At 42.5% G+C, this 17031-nt stretch overlaps 2 protein-coding genes across 2 annotated transcripts; one reads left to right on the forward strand and one right to left on the reverse strand.

The window, feature by feature from the left end:
* The first annotated feature begins 481 nt into the window (after positions 1-481).
* Positions 482-2996, forward strand: lpar6a (lysophosphatidic acid receptor 6a). Its single transcript, XM_029517559.1, has one exon. It carries the CDS (start codon positions 1289-1291, stop codon positions 2381-2383), a length of 1095 nt encoding a protein of 364 aa, XP_029373419.1. The 5' UTR covers positions 482-1288; the 3' UTR covers positions 2384-2996.
* A 7358-nt stretch (positions 2997-10354) lies between these two features.
* Positions 10355-16695, reverse strand: nek3 (NIMA related kinase 3). The gene is made up of 13 exons (XM_029517292.1): positions 16421-16695; positions 15914-16007; positions 15700-15797; positions 15529-15612; positions 15155-15222; positions 14960-15046; positions 14362-14416; positions 13905-14105; positions 13533-13647; positions 13221-13373; positions 12972-13103; positions 12701-12818; positions 10355-12410 (listed from the first exon to the last, which is right to left on the reverse strand). Exons 1-13 carry the CDS (start codon positions 16535-16537, stop codon positions 12344-12346), a joined length of 1389 nt encoding a protein of 462 aa, XP_029373152.1. The 5' UTR covers positions 16538-16695; the 3' UTR covers positions 10355-12343.
* Between the last annotated feature and the right edge of the window lie 336 nt (positions 16696-17031).

Genomic DNA, 17031 nt, shown 5'->3' on the forward strand with positions numbered 1-17031 from the left:
GGCGGAAGTAAGGCGTTTATCAAAATCAAATTCTATTGAAACACATAATTCTGGCGGAAGCACTTTCTTCTTTACTTCCCCTTTTGATTTCTTTTATAGCAAACTGTGAATCACTTTCTTTGGTCTTATAGAGGAGCATTTTGTACGTCAATATAAACAACTGCTTTAAAACAAGCCAAATTTTAATAATTATTATTTATTATACTCAACATTAAACACTTACTTTCTTTTTTACAGGGATATGTCAGCATATTTATTTCTAACATTTATTTTCACATCAATTAGCTGGTGAGCACATGATGAAGTCTTGATGAATTCCCTCACATGCCGTTGATGTGTTGTTCCTACTGAGCCTTTCACTCAGTAGTAACAGGCAGACAAAGGAGTAGGAGGATCTGAGCTGGAGGCAGTAGGAGGAGTTACTACAGCCCCCAACTACAAAACTGTCTGCCAAGCATGCACAAAGGAGAACTAAGAGATCTGTCGCAGGGTGATGTGTGTTGAGCAAAAATCCCAGACGCTGTCAGCGAGAGACACATGCACAGATAGAGAGAGGGGGAGAAGGAGGAGTAGTGGTGAGTGACTCACCCGGCTCGCAAGAGAAAGAAACAGTAGTGGACAGGAAAGGGTCCCTGAAGCCTGCTCACATTGGGACACGGACAGAAAGACAGCAGGAGTCCAACTCCTGCTTCAGTTTTGCCCCACAGGAGAAGCCTGGTGGTCTGGACCTTTGTGAGAAGTGGAAAACTGAAGACAACTGCATTGCTGTGGAGCTAAAAAAAAAAAAGAGGACTAGTTCACCATAGTGGAGGGGAATATGCCATGAGGACAACTTCTAACAGACCTGTACTTGGATATGTCCTTTCGTTTGTGGACCCAGCAGCTTACTGTGTTTGGAGACTTACCCTGAATGAGAAGGGGGGGACCCATTTGTGTGACATATTTGTCTGAGTGAGTAAAAGCTCCGTCTGCAACTTGTGGGGTGGAGAGATAAGGCAGGGGGAGGGGAGGACACTCTAGCCTGAATCTGTGCCCTCTTTGGGGGGTCTTTTCAACATGAGGTAGCCCCCAAAACAACGTCAAGAAACAGGAGGGACCCTGCTGACCATGTACGGGAGTCCTCCCTAATGTGGACAGGCATCACTGGAGGAACAGATATTTGTGTGAATGGCCCAAGTGTTCCTCAGAGCATCTTGTTCTGTGTCTTGTTCATGGCGGATTTGTTCTGTCGTTTCATTGTATAGCTATTACACAACACCCCTCATCCCACCACGCTTTGTCTCTCAGAATGAACAGCACCACCCCCTCCATTTTCACTTTAACCACATCATTGATGGACAGCAACTCAGCAAACAGCTCTACCTGCAGCAAGAACGATGGGTTCAAATACCCTTTGTACAGCACTGTCTTTAGCATTGTATTTGTGGTGGGACTCATTACCAATGTTGTGGCCATTTACATCTTCACCTGCACCCTGAAGCTGAGGAACGAAACCACAACGTACATGATAAACTTGGTGCTGTCCGACCTGCTGTTTGTCTTCACGCTGCCTCTGAGGGTCTTCTACTTCATCAACCAGAACTGGCCCTTTGGCAGCACGCTGTGCAAAGTCTCCGTCTCGTTGTTCTACACCAACATGTATGGCAGCATGCTCTTCCTCACCTGCATCAGCGTGGACCGCTTCCTGGCCATCGTGCACCCTTTTCGCTCAAGGACGCTCAGGACTAAGCGCAACGCCAAGATAGTGTGCACCGCTGTGTGGGTGCTGGTGCTGTCAGGGAGCCTCCCCACGGGGTTCATGTTGCAGACCACCTCACAAGACAACAACACGAGAAACGCTACCTTCTGTTTCGAGAACTTCTCTTCCAAGCAGTGGAAGGCTCACCTGTCGAAGGTGGTGATATTCATAGAAACAGTGGGCTTTGTCATCCCTTTGCTGCTTAACGTTTGTTGCTCCATCATGGTGTTGCAGACCCTGCGTCGCCCTCAAACCATCAGCCGTGGGGGGAAGCTGAACAAAACAAAGATCCTGCGCATGATAATTGTGCATCTCATTATTTTTTGTTTCTGCTTCATCCCCTACAATGTAAACTTGGTTTTCTACGCTCTGGTCCGCACCAAAACTCTGAAAGGCTGCTATGTGGAGTCTGTGGTCCGATCCATCTACCCAGTAGCACTCTGCATCGCTGTGTCCAACTGCTGCTTTGATCCCATTGTTTACTATTTCACCTCAGAGACCATCCAGAACTCCATCAAGAGGAAGTCCACGGTCACTTATGATGTCAAGTTCTCTGAGGCCCTGCAATCAGAAAGCAGCTCCAACCTGCAGTGCAGCCTGAGGAATCTGAAAGCTAAGGTCTTTCATAATGAGTCCTCTGTGTGACGGTGAGGCTGTATTAAAATCGAATTTTCTGAAGGCACAAACCTCCATGAGACCACAGGAACGGAGTGCTTCATGGAGCAGCTGCCACATGATAGATTCTAGTCTTCATCTCTGGGCAAATTTGTGGACCTGTCATTGAAACATCGCTCTGCAGTATTGCTGCTACATGACTCCTTGTTTTCATCTGCGGAATTATTACTTTATTTATTACTACTTATTAATTTCCCTTTCCTGTGGAAATTGTGTTAAGCACAGTTACCCTTCCAGTGACCTGGAAGGGAATGTGATCACTGAACGGCAGAACAGTTATGAAATTAAATGTTACATGTGCCTGTATATTTGAACATTTCCGTGGCAAGCTGTGGTGCTAACTTTAGAATAGTATCTATTAAATTAACGTGAAGTTATATTAAGTTGTATCATATTGTACAGGGCTTCTTTTTCATTGTGAAGTACAAATGTGTCACAGAAATGCCTTTTTTGTTGTTTTTGTCATGGCATTTCATTGTAGACTGCATTAAAAAGTGTTATTTGCCACTAAATGCACTGACTTGGAATTGTCGATACTGCACTCATGCCACAGTAATGAATAAAAGTCCCATACTGTCTTAAAGAAGTGAAACCTCTTGTCTTTTAAGGGAAGGAAATTCTATTCTAAAACTTGACACCCGTTTTAAATGTTGCACTAGGCCACAAAACTCAATATTTAGAATGTTAAAACCAAATGACAATGAGGACTATAAGACAGCATGTGACATGAATTTTGTCTCTGCTGTTTGTCCTTCAAGCAAATCTGGTCAAGTCTCTATACTCCCACTCGGCCAGCTTCATGTGTGGCAACCTGAAATGGAAGAGGAGGTCTTTATAAATGAAGGTGACACCAAAAAAACATTTTCAGACAGCAGTAAATGGGTTTGCATGTAAATGTAATGTGCCTGTGTGCCACAGTGATTTGATAGAAGCATAGTGAATGGCTCAGTGAAGTGTCTTTTATGTTTAACTTGACCTAGATAGGAATTCAATTTTATCATCCCATGAAATGCTGTTTCCCTCCCCCCCACAAGGTCGTGGTGTTTTCATTAACTGACAGGGCTGGTCTTCTGCACCAGAACAGAGGAGTCAGTACAGCTACACAATAAATCAGGATGTCTTCTATAAACAAAGTTAGACCTTTCAAACAGTCATGAGGCATAATTAGAATCGCTCCCACAGTTATGTATAGAACAATAAACAACATCAAAGTCAAATTACAGACAAAATTTACCGCTTACTGTAAAAACAGGCTGTGTAAAATGTTTGTCCTGTTGTGGACAGTTTCGCAAGTGTTATGGCATCAACAAGGAGTCAACACAGCGTGAGAGCGGATAGCAGCGAGCACATGTTGCTCTAACCTTCTTGACATAACCTGACAGTCAGTCGGCGGCGCTTTATTCACGCCCCACCTAGAACACTGAAGCTCCGAGGCCATTTGAGCCGGTCAAGGACAGAGTTAGAGATCTGAAAACAAAAAGAGGGACAAATCGACACTGAGCGAGATCACCTGATCCAAGAGCAGCATCTTCCATCAGAGCAGCTGCAGCATAACCGCAAGCACGGTGTGTGAAGTGTGAACTGGAGAGAGTTAGGCCTATTTTGCTGCTTCAGGAATCACACACTGTAATCACCCTGCACGACAGCCCTATCAGTGAGTCATTATAGATGAACATCTTCTCTTCTCATCATCTATACTGCTTATCTATCAGGGTCTGGGGGTGGGGGGGGACCCCACAGAGAAAGGAACTGCACCCAAAACATTTTTGCCGTGAGGCAACGGCACTCACCCCCATTTCATGGCTGCTATGAACTGGGCCAAGGGTCAGACAGAGAGGTCGACAAAACACAGGAAGTCACAGCTTTTGTGAGGCAAATATACTGACTGCCTCAACTTCTTGAACTATCCTTTTGCACTAAGAGTGAATAAGTAAAATAAGTTACCACAATGTCTTCATTGGAACACCATTATTTCCTCTGATACAAGCACTGATGTAACTTCTGCTAGTTTCTCAGTTGTTCCCATTGTCTCATGAACAAGTTGCTAAATGTCAAGAACATGATGTTGCATTTACAGCTCCAAGTTCTTGCACAAGCACACGTGTGTTAGGGACCAGACCCCCTTTGCGTGAGCCCAGCAGGCTCCTCTGCATACACATCAGTTATCTTATCAGCCTGACCTCTCCTTCCCAGCAGACTGGAGGGTGAGAAAACACAGACACTGCACTGGTCGTCATGGAATAAATCTGTATTCTGCATTGATGGGCCAAAGATATGCGATGTTTTGTTGCACAAGCGATAAAGCAATTTCACCGGAGTAATCTTTTCTACTTTGGCAGCAATTCTTGTATTTCATTGCTGCAAAATCAGCTTTTTAGTAATTCACAGTGTAAATAAGTAATAGCAGGAGACTGCTGGAGTGCTCCAAGGTCTCACAACACAACAACGTTTAGTCTAAGTGGTTGCCTGCATCAGGGTTGTCACAGTCAGTACCAATGTCTAAGTCTCAGTGGAGACAATAACAAGCCATGTTGTACCAGTAGCTTCCTGTTGAGTTTTTTTTTTTTTTTTTCTCAATTCAACCCTTAAATGCTGCTTTGAAGTTCTGTCAGTCCCGTATGAACAAATATCCTCGGGTGTGTTGAGAACTCGTGTCAGGAGTAATTTCTGTTGGGGCAGTGACAGGAACCTCAGTATGTGTGCACTTTTCAGGGAGGAGAAGTTGCTTTAGGGAGGTAATCTACCATTTTCCCTGCATAGCTTGCAGCATAAATTCTGGAGGAAATAGCTGCTATTACACTAATGTGCCCAGTGCTCATTTAGATATCTGCATCACTTTCCCACAGTAAAACCAGAATCTCATTCAACATCTCTGGTATTTGCAGTCCCACCTCTGTGTTTAGTGGTAAACAGGTATTATTACAGTTCTATTAAAAAGTTTGCCACCCTCCAGGGGCAAAAAAGTACTCTGTTTGTAAGACAGCCTTCGTGACTGCGAAGGGGAATACAAAAAAAAAAAAATGCAGTAGATGGAACATTGCGTTAAGTAATTGTTTTCAGGAAGTGGTTTCACAGAGGCATCTTGTCTGTCCTAGCACAACAGCCCCGCTTATTCGAAAATCAGACGCAGCACTGTGCTAATAACCTGCAGTAGACAGAGCTCAGTGTCTTCGAGGAGGGAGGTAAAATAAATAACTGAAGCAACAGTCACATGTAATCCTCCTTAACTCTCTGTCACCTCTCATCATAAACATGCCTTATCGGTTTCTTGAGCGGATTTTTGACCAGACCAGCACTTGATTGTGTCACAGCTACTAAGCAAAATAGAAAGTTGAAGCAGCATGTTGATAAAACACTCCCGTCATGGGGGTCTTGCAAGAATGAAAACAACAAGTTCCAGCAGTTAGCCCAAACTTTCCAGCCCGTCAGAAAGGCATAAGTAATTTTGACTTTTTTTTTTTTTTTTTAACAGTGTAGCCATAATGTGAAGTATGAACATTTTCAATTGCACAGTGACTGTGACTGTACAGTGCCCATCATTAATCTTCTCTTCATCAACCAGATGAGTCTTGACGTTGAGGGAGGAATTCACAGCCTATAAGTAACTTTAAATTATGGTTGGAGCATGTGCGTCATTGGCCTACCACCCAAAAATTTCCTGCAAAATATTGCACTGATGAGTCACAAGCTCCAAAACGAGGAAAGTGTGGTTAACTTTGATTTTAATCGGAAACAAAAGGTAAATTTGAGCAATTAACCTCCTTCACTTCGTGTGTGTCATGTGGATGTGTGGGCAAGCCATCACTGAATATGTTGAAATACCAAGAAAGTGCTCATGTCAAACCAGTAAGCCACAAGTCCCGGCATGAAATTAGACTTATGGGAAGAGAGGTTAGCACTTCTGACTAAATCCATTCTATGAATCCTGCAGAGAATTCCCATAAAGACTCACACGCTGTTGCACATCAACCACATTGTTGCACATGTTTTTGGGATTGACAGATTTATTTCCTGGACCCACCCCTGTCTAATAAAGCATTGTAGACTGCAAGCTGTCTTTACCTCAAGTATGTGCATGTAAATGCATGAGATATATAACAGTGCATCCGCTCATCCCTTCAGTTTGAGCACTTTGGAGATACTGAACATATTGTTGCAGTCTTTCTGATAAAAAAAAAAAAACATCAACAACCAAAAAAACAAGTGCAAATCGGTGTTTTCTACTGGATGGGATCAGCTGGGATTTCTTTAGCTGAGGGTTCTACCCTCTGAGACTTCTGGGGGCTCAAACGATGTCTCAGCAGCTAATGTGGACAAATCCTCTGTTGTAGCTACAGCTTCTAACCAGAGAGAACAGCCAAGTGGTGTGATTGACAGTCTCGTGAGAGGAAAAGGGTCAAACCTCAAAGCACCCACATGGGTGACATTGGAATAGAAACGTAGACCAGATCACATTACCAAGATATTTTTAGCTTCATAAACAAAAAATAGATAGACTTACTTTCTTTTTCACACACTGGGAAATTCATGTGTACATGTGTATGTGGATCTTTAAAGTAAATTGCGTTACTACATTAATAGTCACTACTAGGATACTACTTTTGTTAAAGAAATTAACCAATTAAAATTACAATTTGGTTAAGATGATAACAGGTTTACTTTATTTGAATTCAACAAATTCACTAACTAAAATGTCTGCTCCTTCTGAGTCATACCTGATCCTTATCTGCGTGTTTACATGCAGCAGTGAGGTGAAAGAGAAAACCCTGAAGTTGGAACTAAACTCTACAGTAACGCAAAGCTGATCAGGTCAAGTTGTACTGAAGCCTGACATTCACCGGTCAAGATTTACACAGCAGCTCCGGCAAACACATGGCAGGATTAGTGATGGCCGGGCCCCCACTAATGCTACAGCCCAGGCTCATAAACAAATGCCCATAGTAGACTCCACAGCATAGCCAAACAGAAAAGCTGACGGTTACAGGTCAGGCTTTAGGTCGGCATGTTCCCCATGAGGAATTTCCACAGACCACACAAATACTTCTAATACGTCTTTTTTCTGCTTCTCCTCCAACTACAAATACATTTTATTAGATTTGTTGTTCCTGTTCCTTGAAGAAGCTCCTCCCGAAATGAAATTGCAAGAAACTATTCGATCTCAAAGATTGGACATTTAAAATATGAGCCACACGTCCTCTTGGTACAAGGTCTTGGAGAGACAGAGACTGTGGCCCCCTCTGAGGTCACAGGCTCAATACACAAGGTGTGGGAAGGACACGGCTTATTGATACCCCAAAGGTTATCTGCATTGTCCTAAAACAAACCACACAATTAGCTCCATGTAGCCACAAGATAAGGCCAAGATAATTCCACTTCCATCAGAGACGCCATTAAGTAACAGAAGCGTGATAATAAGAGGATGCAATAACGGATCATCACAGCTCAGTTCACAACATAAGTTTTAAGAGGGGATGAACTGATTTTCATGTCCTATGGTGATGAATGGATGATTCACAAGCGGCTGCCTTGATGAAAATAGAAACACTCAAACACTGGACCGCTGTTTGCAAAATTTCTGTCAATAACAATATAAACTGTGATTTAACAAATGGATCTAAATATGAATTATAACTGGCATCTCTAAAGCCCATCTTTCTTGTCAGCAGATTCCAGCACAGAGCACTGAGTGTGCTCTGAAAGTCCAAGTGGCATGACTGATAAATTCATTAGCCATTAACTCATCATTGATCTTTCGTTCCTGTTTGAACTTGTGCTGTATGGATCAATGAATTGCAAAGTCAATCTGTGTGACTGCTGGATGATTTCATTCACACTTGGACTGTTTTCAAGCTTGAATGACTCTTTGTCAAACACATACTACAAATTCAGATTTAAAGATGAATAGTGCTGCCTTTAGCTAAACCAGCACTCAGTTTTAAGGAAACATCAAAGCCTGCATCATCAAAAGACAAATGTGGCATTTTTTCATTGCTATTCTTGTTCTAACCACAGATCTACATCTATGTGCAGTACAAGTGTGCAATGAGCCACACTCATTTGAAAAGAACTCGTATAATGAAATGGTGAGGAATTAGGCCCTGTCTTTGGTTGGTGCAGGAGGCTCCAGGTTAATGAGTACGACATGAGTTCAACCAACATTTCAAACTAAACCAACAGCAAAAAGATTCACATCACGTTTCAACACAATTCAATATGAATCACGTAGTTACTTGATCCCAAAAAACAAATTAGACGTTGTTGACATGAATCACAAATCTCTGGTAAAACTTGTCTATTGATGTAATAGGAAGGATGGTGAGGGGTCATGCTGCCCGGGCCCAGGACTCTCCCTCAAGGAGAACCATCCCATCCCATCAGGAGTCAACAGGCATGTGGACCACAAACAATGGCATCATTTAGAAGTGCTGTTGGCCCGACAACATGCGCGGGGGCACTGTCCCACATGACCTAGGATCCAAATTTAACTGCTTCTGACCTTTTTACTTTGAGCTGCTGATGAATTGCACTGCTCCTCGACAAACCTCACTTGGCCACTCCAGCTTCTATTGTCTAAAAACACTGGCAGCAGACAATGGAGGGTCACTGCAGAGGGCTTGAAATAATCATAACAATGACAGCTCCCATATTTATAGTTACAGAGAGACTCCTAACAGCAGCGCCTAAGTGCATTGTTGTTAACAGGAAGAGCTGCTCCCTGTGAAACACCTCACTTTACTGGGTGAGTCATGGTGCCAAGTTCTATTGTTTTCTTAACTGTGCGGTACACCACTGGCTATGACTGCCAACTAAAAACATACATATAGCTCAGAAACTAATAAAACGAAACATTTATAAAACACATACACACAATGGGACTGTGAAGGCTCCCTCTCTTTGCCCTGAATAAGAAAAGTAAAAGATCAGTATCATCATCAGTGGCCAGACAGAGATCACTGGGTCATCTTGCATCTGCAGAGCTCTTCCTGAGTGAAATGGGGGCAGCTGCAAAAACAGCCATTGTGACACAAAAAAGGGGAACAAAGATTAACAAGGGTCAATATTTCATCAGGGGGGTGATGAGTGAAGCTGAAGGGTTGGAGTGTGCGGACGGTCTCACCTCCAAGAAGGCAAAATGAAAGGTTTGATTAGAGGGGAAGTCACTTGATTGTTTGTTATCGGGTCACCAGGATGAGCAGGAAGAGAAGGGATTCTCTTCAGAGAATCAGTTCAGATTAGATTTTTGAGGCAGAGGCTGAAATTAACCTCACTGTGACTGAAGGCTGTACGCTGAATTACAGGATGTTTTCAGGCAATAGGTGTGAAGTAAGATACTCACTCACGCTCTGTCTACTGTGAGCTGCAGTGTGCAGCAAAGGTACAGATGCATAAAAGCGTTTTGGTTGTGCTTGCTAACCCAGTCTATGTGAAATTAACACCTTTTAAAACGGCAGAGCTCTGCATATTTCACTTCTCCCCCTCGGTCCTGTCATAGCCATGAGTCACATGATCAGCCAGAGTCAGAATAAAGGTTTGCTGCCGTTATTACACGAAAGAGATTTAGAGAAAGAGAAGTATCTTTCTTGACCCATTTATAGCCAATGAGATACAACAGGCACAACTTCACATCCTTCCTGCAACAGGAAGCCCCTGGTCATCTGTGTGTTTGCCTTTTTTTATTTTCTGAGGTACAACTTCATAAAACTGTTCAGTCAGGACCCCCCCCCCCCACACACACACACACTCCCCACCAAGTCAGGTCTTCCACCTTTCACCCAGCAGTGAGGGGAGCAACTGCATCGTTTTATCAAAACCAGGAACCATGGCACGAATCTTATCATGCCATGGTGTTTGTATGATGTTGAATCTCTGGTTCAGATTTCTTGCTTTTTGTCACTCAGGGAGCTTTATTATATGGTGTTATTTTAGTAAAAAGTGCACAAAAACAAGCAGATCCTGTATGAATAGAGAACAAGATGTTGTCACGCAATGTTTGTGTCATAACCATTTGCAAATTATTAATGGGAATTAATGGGGGAAAATTAGAACAGAAAAAATTATCATAATCTAGTTTTACCAGATCCTACATATCAGCATCGCTGGTTGGCTGTTGGTTTCATTCCCAGATAAAAAGCATAATAAAATAACATTACACAGTCCAACAGTCATTAAAAACATGACACCCACACCTGGAATTAGGGTTGGGCTAACAACATGTCTTAACACCCTTTTGTTTTAACATTCTTGAGCATCAGTTTGAAAGAAATAAGTTTCCCAAAATAAAACATGTTAATTTCAGGAAATATCAGAGTAAATAAAAAAAACAAAACAAAACAAAACAAAACAAAAAGAACTTCCATCGTATTTAGCAACTACTTTGGATGCTTAGTCCGTTTATCCCCGCAACCCGACCCCAGATGAGGATGGCTAGATGGATGGATAGTCTGTTTATTTACTGCATAATCTCCCAGTTCACACTAAATGACTGAGTTCATGGTGGGCATTCATGGGAGACCTTCCTATCACTATAGCTCAGCTCTGCTACACAACTTTATCTGTAACTTCCCTGAACATTGACATGGAGGTACTAAAAGGAAATATAATTCGTTATTTTTTTTTTAATAAGCAGGAGGCTGGAGAATGAACCCTGGAGGAGGATTCAGTGTGGCTCCGAGATAAGGGGCGAGCTGCTCCCCTCAGCTTCCTCAGTGAAGCAAATAATGGGCAGATATCTGGCAAAGAGCCTCCTGCCAGCCAATGGGAGGATTGCCATACTGAAGGACCGTTGGAAGCGGGATAATCCCTCCCTGGTGTGACTGTTGGTGAATCAGCTCCATTATGGCTTTGTTGACTCAAGGGTTTGTAGTATCCTGTTGAGCCCAAACTGTCATGGGTGAGGTCTGGGTTTCTCTGCTGTGACACACGGCTAAAGCTTCTTTTTTTTTTTGTTGTTGTTGTTTTTATTTCATAATGTTGAGGTTTTTATCTGGAAAGACATGACACAACAGGCTCTATTTTCTGTTAAATGTCTAGAGACTCTTGACGGTATCTAAGAACAAGAACAATTAAATTTTTACATATAGGGCAAGCAGTCCCAGCTATTTCTGAGTACATCAGACAATAACTATTATGGATATTCTTGTCCAGGTTCGGCTGTATCTAAACAATAGTGGAGCTTTCTCACTCCTCCCTGCTCTTAGTTCCTTCAGTGTTTTCAACTCCACCTAGTGGTATATAATTAACTCTTACTGTGGGAAAGGCCAGCACCCTCAGCTCTGTGTCTCCTCTACACTTTTGCGGTAACAGAAAATTAAAAATAACACAACAGCTGAATGATGTGAGCATACACAGTGTCTCACTAAAAGAATAAAACCGAGACAAAGAATACCAATGATTGAACATGTTTAGTCTACTTTTGATATTACACAGGAAATGGCTCAAAATGGTGCGGCCCAATGAGGACCCAGCTGCTCTGAGTCTATAATATTTCCTGCCCCCCCGACAAACCAAACAGGAGCTCACAGATGGCCACAAGCTACTGGGAATGTTATCAGTGCTAACCTGAAGAGTAGCCAGCAAGTGTTCCAGTACAATCAGAGTCAGAACACAAACACGTCAAGTGTCTTGATGTGTTAAAAAAAAAAAAAAAAGTAATTGTTTTCTTGCAACAGTGTGATCATGTTGACAAAATTGGGACCAAAATTGGGGAGAAAAAAAAAACTTAGTGTCTTACTTCTACTGTGTGAGCTTAACTGAATTCTTTTTTATCTTTGAATTATAAATAGAGGAACATTTATTCTCATTGATAAGACAATGTTTTTACAGACATCAAGTGAAACAGAATTGGCACATGAAAACCATTTTAAACAGACATATTCATTAATAATGGCTGCTTTGTGATTTTGTAGGCTGAGGAGGAAGTGTTCTGAGGCTTTAGTGTTCTGGTAATATTTTTTCAACTTCATCCATCCAGTTACATGGAAACTCTTCTTCGAAGTCTCTGTGAAGAGCGTATAGAGGACAAAGAACAGTATGTTTTTGTCTGTTATCATACCAGGGATTAGACGCATGTCACGCAATTCCAGTGTATATGCATATATGTTATGTACATTACTTTTATCCAAAGCAGCCTTCTGCATAATTAGGTTAAGAAGGATAACATAATGTAAAATCACGGAAATTGCCTTTTAAAGCTGCATTAGGAAGGACTAATCATTAGATTGTTAGTATAAAACCAGAAATATCACAGTAATATTGTCCTAAACATGGCAACGCGTCAAGGTTACTTACGTGTCCTCATCATCAGAGCGCGGCTCCAGCCGGTCTCGGTCTATGACCACTTCCATGTCAGGACCGTCGGTGTTGTCACCCTGCAGCTGGGAGAGGGGTCCAGTCAGCAGGTCGTCACCTGTAAAAGGAAGCCACAGCAACTCAGGGGGCTATTTAAATGAATCTTGGGAAATTTAATAAAACTATTGTTCATTTTCAGCTTATTTCATTTGGCCAAGCTTCTTGTGCTGGGATACGGGCACATGGGATAGTTGGTGTTATTTCAACAGACCTCCTCTGTTTATTATGAATGTGCTGAAGTCTCTGCGTAGCCGGGCCTTCTCCAGCAGACTCAGCAGCCTCTCAGGAGGATCCCTCTCCCATTGTCTCCTCTGCCTGCTGTCTTCAGGCTCCTCTGACAAACCTGAAAAAGCAGGGATGCAGCACTTTGATACTGTAATTCATTCTTCAAACGTTTTTTTAGTACATTTCAGCAAAACAAAGTTGTTGACACCGCAAATCAAACTTCCATGAGTGGAACCTGTGAGGTCTTGGCTGGCTGTTCCCATGCTTTCAGAGGAGATGAGGCTGGCGTTGGCCAGCACCTGTAGCACAGTGTCTGTAGGAGCGGCGTTCCACTGCTTTCGATGGCCGGGCTCTCTGCTTTCACAGTGACCCTCAGCAAACTCTGCGCCTGCAGTGGACACATATTTAAGTTTCTGTTAGAATTCTTGTTTACAGTCTGAATATATTAAGAAGTGTGGTAATTTGAGCACTGACATCCACACATAAGTGGTTCTTCCATTATTGCAGTTGCGTATCCTTTACTTCATGACATTAACTTTGATCTGACCTTCAATTGTTGACATTTTTATTAAACTCTTTGCTCCCAGAAGATCTGCCATCTTCTTCCCTTCCTCTCTGTTCCATCGACCTGCACGCCTCCCCTGTTCCTCTGTTCCCATCACCTGTCACAGATTCAAAGCAGTGCAGTAAATTAAACACAACATGAGCGTGGCAGCCATCTGAACTAACAGCAGCTTGTCAAAGGTCGGATTCCACATAGGGTTGTCACAGCTGGGGAAGTTGTGTAAGAGTTTAAATTCTCACTCTGACACCACGGCCTGACAGTACAGTGCTGTGATGGATGGGACAACCATAAAAATCCCTCCAGGTTCAACTGCTGGAGCGACTGTCACTGCGCAGGAAGCTGAAGTGTTTTTACCTGGGAGGGAAAATGTGAACGCAGGAGTTTGGAAACCCGGTTTGAGGTCAGGATGGTGTGTAAGGACGGCCTGTCTTTTGGGTTTGTCTTAAACATTTGCTTGATCAGATGCTGCAGCTCGTAGGGCAGGTGGCTGGGGAGGGGAGGGTACGCACCCCGGCACACCTTGAGAATCAAGCTCTTCCAGCTGGAAGCCTGGAACTGTACAGAAGATTAAAGTGTGAAGATCTCTGTGACAACAAACCGCACTGCAATGTCTGAGCCAGAAAAAATACACACGATAATCAAACTCAGCTGAATACACTAGAAGCTCTTCCACAGTAATGTAGCAATGCTGCTGCGCAGTGGGATCACAGCAGAAGGATCTCATACAATGACTACAGTATCTGACAAGAGGCCCGCATACAAATCAGTAAGACACAGAAGGGGAGCATGGTGGAGAAGGGAGGAAAAGTACCGGGTGTCGCAGGGCGCAGAGCTCGTAGAGAACGCAACCCAAAGACCACACATCGCTGCAGAACACAGAAAGATAAGACAGGGTTATTCATTCACACCAGACATTCGTCACACCATGGCATAGTCTGAGGCGTACAAGAATGGTTAACCCATGCACAAGTCATGCAATCGCTGCTGAGCTGAGAAGGCAGACTGTTTTGAAATTTCCTCATTGTGGTACAGATTGATTGGCACTCTAAAATACAGATTGAAAAACACTGTGTTGAGAGGGTGAGCTGTCTTAAAATCGGAAACTGAGAAACAGTTTAAAGGGAAACTGGGCCAACATGTTTTCTGTAGAAATTTCACAAGCATGGGAAAAAGAAATTCTGAACACTTCCATGGAATAATGCACAGAGATATGATTCTTTAGGACATGTATTCACACATGGCTGTCTGAATGCTCTCATGCATTGTTCCTGTTGCTTTATTAATTTTAACATTTCCTGATGCAGTGACCAATTTCCTGCATACAGACACTGATCCATTGTTATTAAGGTTATTGCATTTATTTTGTTCCAGTCAGAACACGGATCTTCCTTGCAGACATGACTACGTACCTCTTGTTGTTGTACGGCTTGTTGTCCCAGATTTCTGGAGCCACGTAATAAGGTGTCCCAACATAAGTACGAGCATAAGCCTTTGAGCTGCAGCTCAATAACAAAAATGAAAGGTAGTTAAAATGCAACAGAAGCAAACAATTTTTTTTTCATTATGTAAAACTATAAACTGCTATAAACACTGTCTTCCTCCACCTGTTCAAAATACATGCTGAGCCAAAGTCCCCGAGCTTGATTGTCCCATTATTTGTCAGGAAAATGTTCTGGTTGAAAGTAACGAAGGAAATGAAAGAGAAGTGACAATTTAACACGGAGCCAGAATAAGAGCAGCCAAGCACGGCAAAATGATGACATTATGCATTTAGTGGGAGATAATGTTGTGATCATATCACAACTAGCAATTTCTTCATTGCTCATTTTGCTCCATAGCGCACACAGTGATGAGATTCTATCAACACGCAACGAACCAATAAACTAAATTATTGACATAGAGTACATCACATCTCATCTGGTTGTATGTTTGAGTAGAACCTATTAACATAAATATGATAAAAATAACACAACTCTACCTTGGACTTCAGATCTCTGTGCAAAACCCGTTTATCATGGATATGCTTTGCCCCTGAACACATTTGAGCAAACCACTTCAAGATCTGTGAAGAGAAAAACTATATATTTCTTACGGCTGATGGAACAGTAGTGTTAACGTGTAGGAATAGTTGAAGGTTATTGAGGCCTACTTCATCCACGCAAAACGCTGTCGTTTTCTGTTGCCGGATCCTCTGGAGCAGGTCTCCTCCACTGCAGTACTCCATCACAATACACAGGAGGTCATCAGCTAAATAAATGCAATCACAGTGTCTATTCTGTGATCCTAATAATAACAACTGTATGTCACAAGAGCTCAAAATGTCTCATAATAATATTTGAAGGGAGGGTCACTTCTACGAATACCTTCGAAGGCCTCCCTGAAGGCCACAATATTAGGATGTTTCATTCGGGACAGCAGGACGGCTTCTCTCCTTGAATTCTCCAGTTTGGACTGATTCTATAAAAATGCAAATACAAAGATGAACTCATGGACAATGAGTATTTCTTATTACGCAAAATAAATCATCTCCAGTGTCTCTATAAAGGCAGCAATCTGGTAGGTTAGCGGTTGGGGTTCCCCCTGACAATAACACAACAGTCTGGATCTAAGATTAGGTTGCCCCAGACGCGTAGCAATGAAAATCCTGCATTTTGATGGCTTATTACTGTCATGGTTATTATTTTCCCACGGCTTGATGCACTGAGGTGGACCAGTGCTAGTCCTCCTCTATCACACAGGTAAATAGAGATTTATTTGTATCTCATTTTCAAAACAAGAGTCATTTGGTTCTCCACAATAAAAGCATGAGGACTGGGAATTGGATGAGGAAAATGAATCACGTCTTAATTACTACCCGTGTTTGCACTAACCTTTGGCAGCTGGATTTCCTTGACCACATACTTTTCCTGACTGTCTTTACATTGGACTAACAACGCCCGGCCAAAGGAGCCCTCACCGATGACTCTGAGGAGTGAATATGTCTCCATGGAGGAGCTCCTTCACCACACACCACAAATCATATAAATACCAACTTCACATCAACTCGATCCTGGTTTTAGTCTACAATGAAGCAATCAGCACGTGTGGAGGAAAAAAATATTATGCTAACGCGCCACAAAAACAACCGTGTGTTTGTGTTGACCACTACTTCCTTATTATTGCGTGATGTAATTAAGACGCGCCTGCGCTGTGCAACGTCACCGCTAGATGGCAGTATATAACAATAATCTGTAAATCCGGGATTTGTCCATTAATAATTATTGTTGAATGTGTCAGTCTAATTATTTCCTGCTTTTTGTTTGGTTGAATACTTAGTTTTTTTTAATTTATCATCGTTCTTCTTTGGACAACCCAAACTCAGCCCAATTATAAGTAATGATAACGAATATAACTTGAACAGGATCCGGTCCAGTCCACATACCACAGACACATCCGGCTCAGTTCCGCTGATCCGAATGGATCCTGACCTGGTTGGGTGCTA

Source organism: Echeneis naucrates, chromosome 13 (genome assembly GCF_900963305.1).
Source record: "Echeneis naucrates chromosome 13, fEcheNa1.1, whole genome shotgun sequence".
Lineage (NCBI taxonomy): Eukaryota > Metazoa > Chordata > Actinopteri > Carangiformes > Echeneidae > Echeneis > Echeneis naucrates.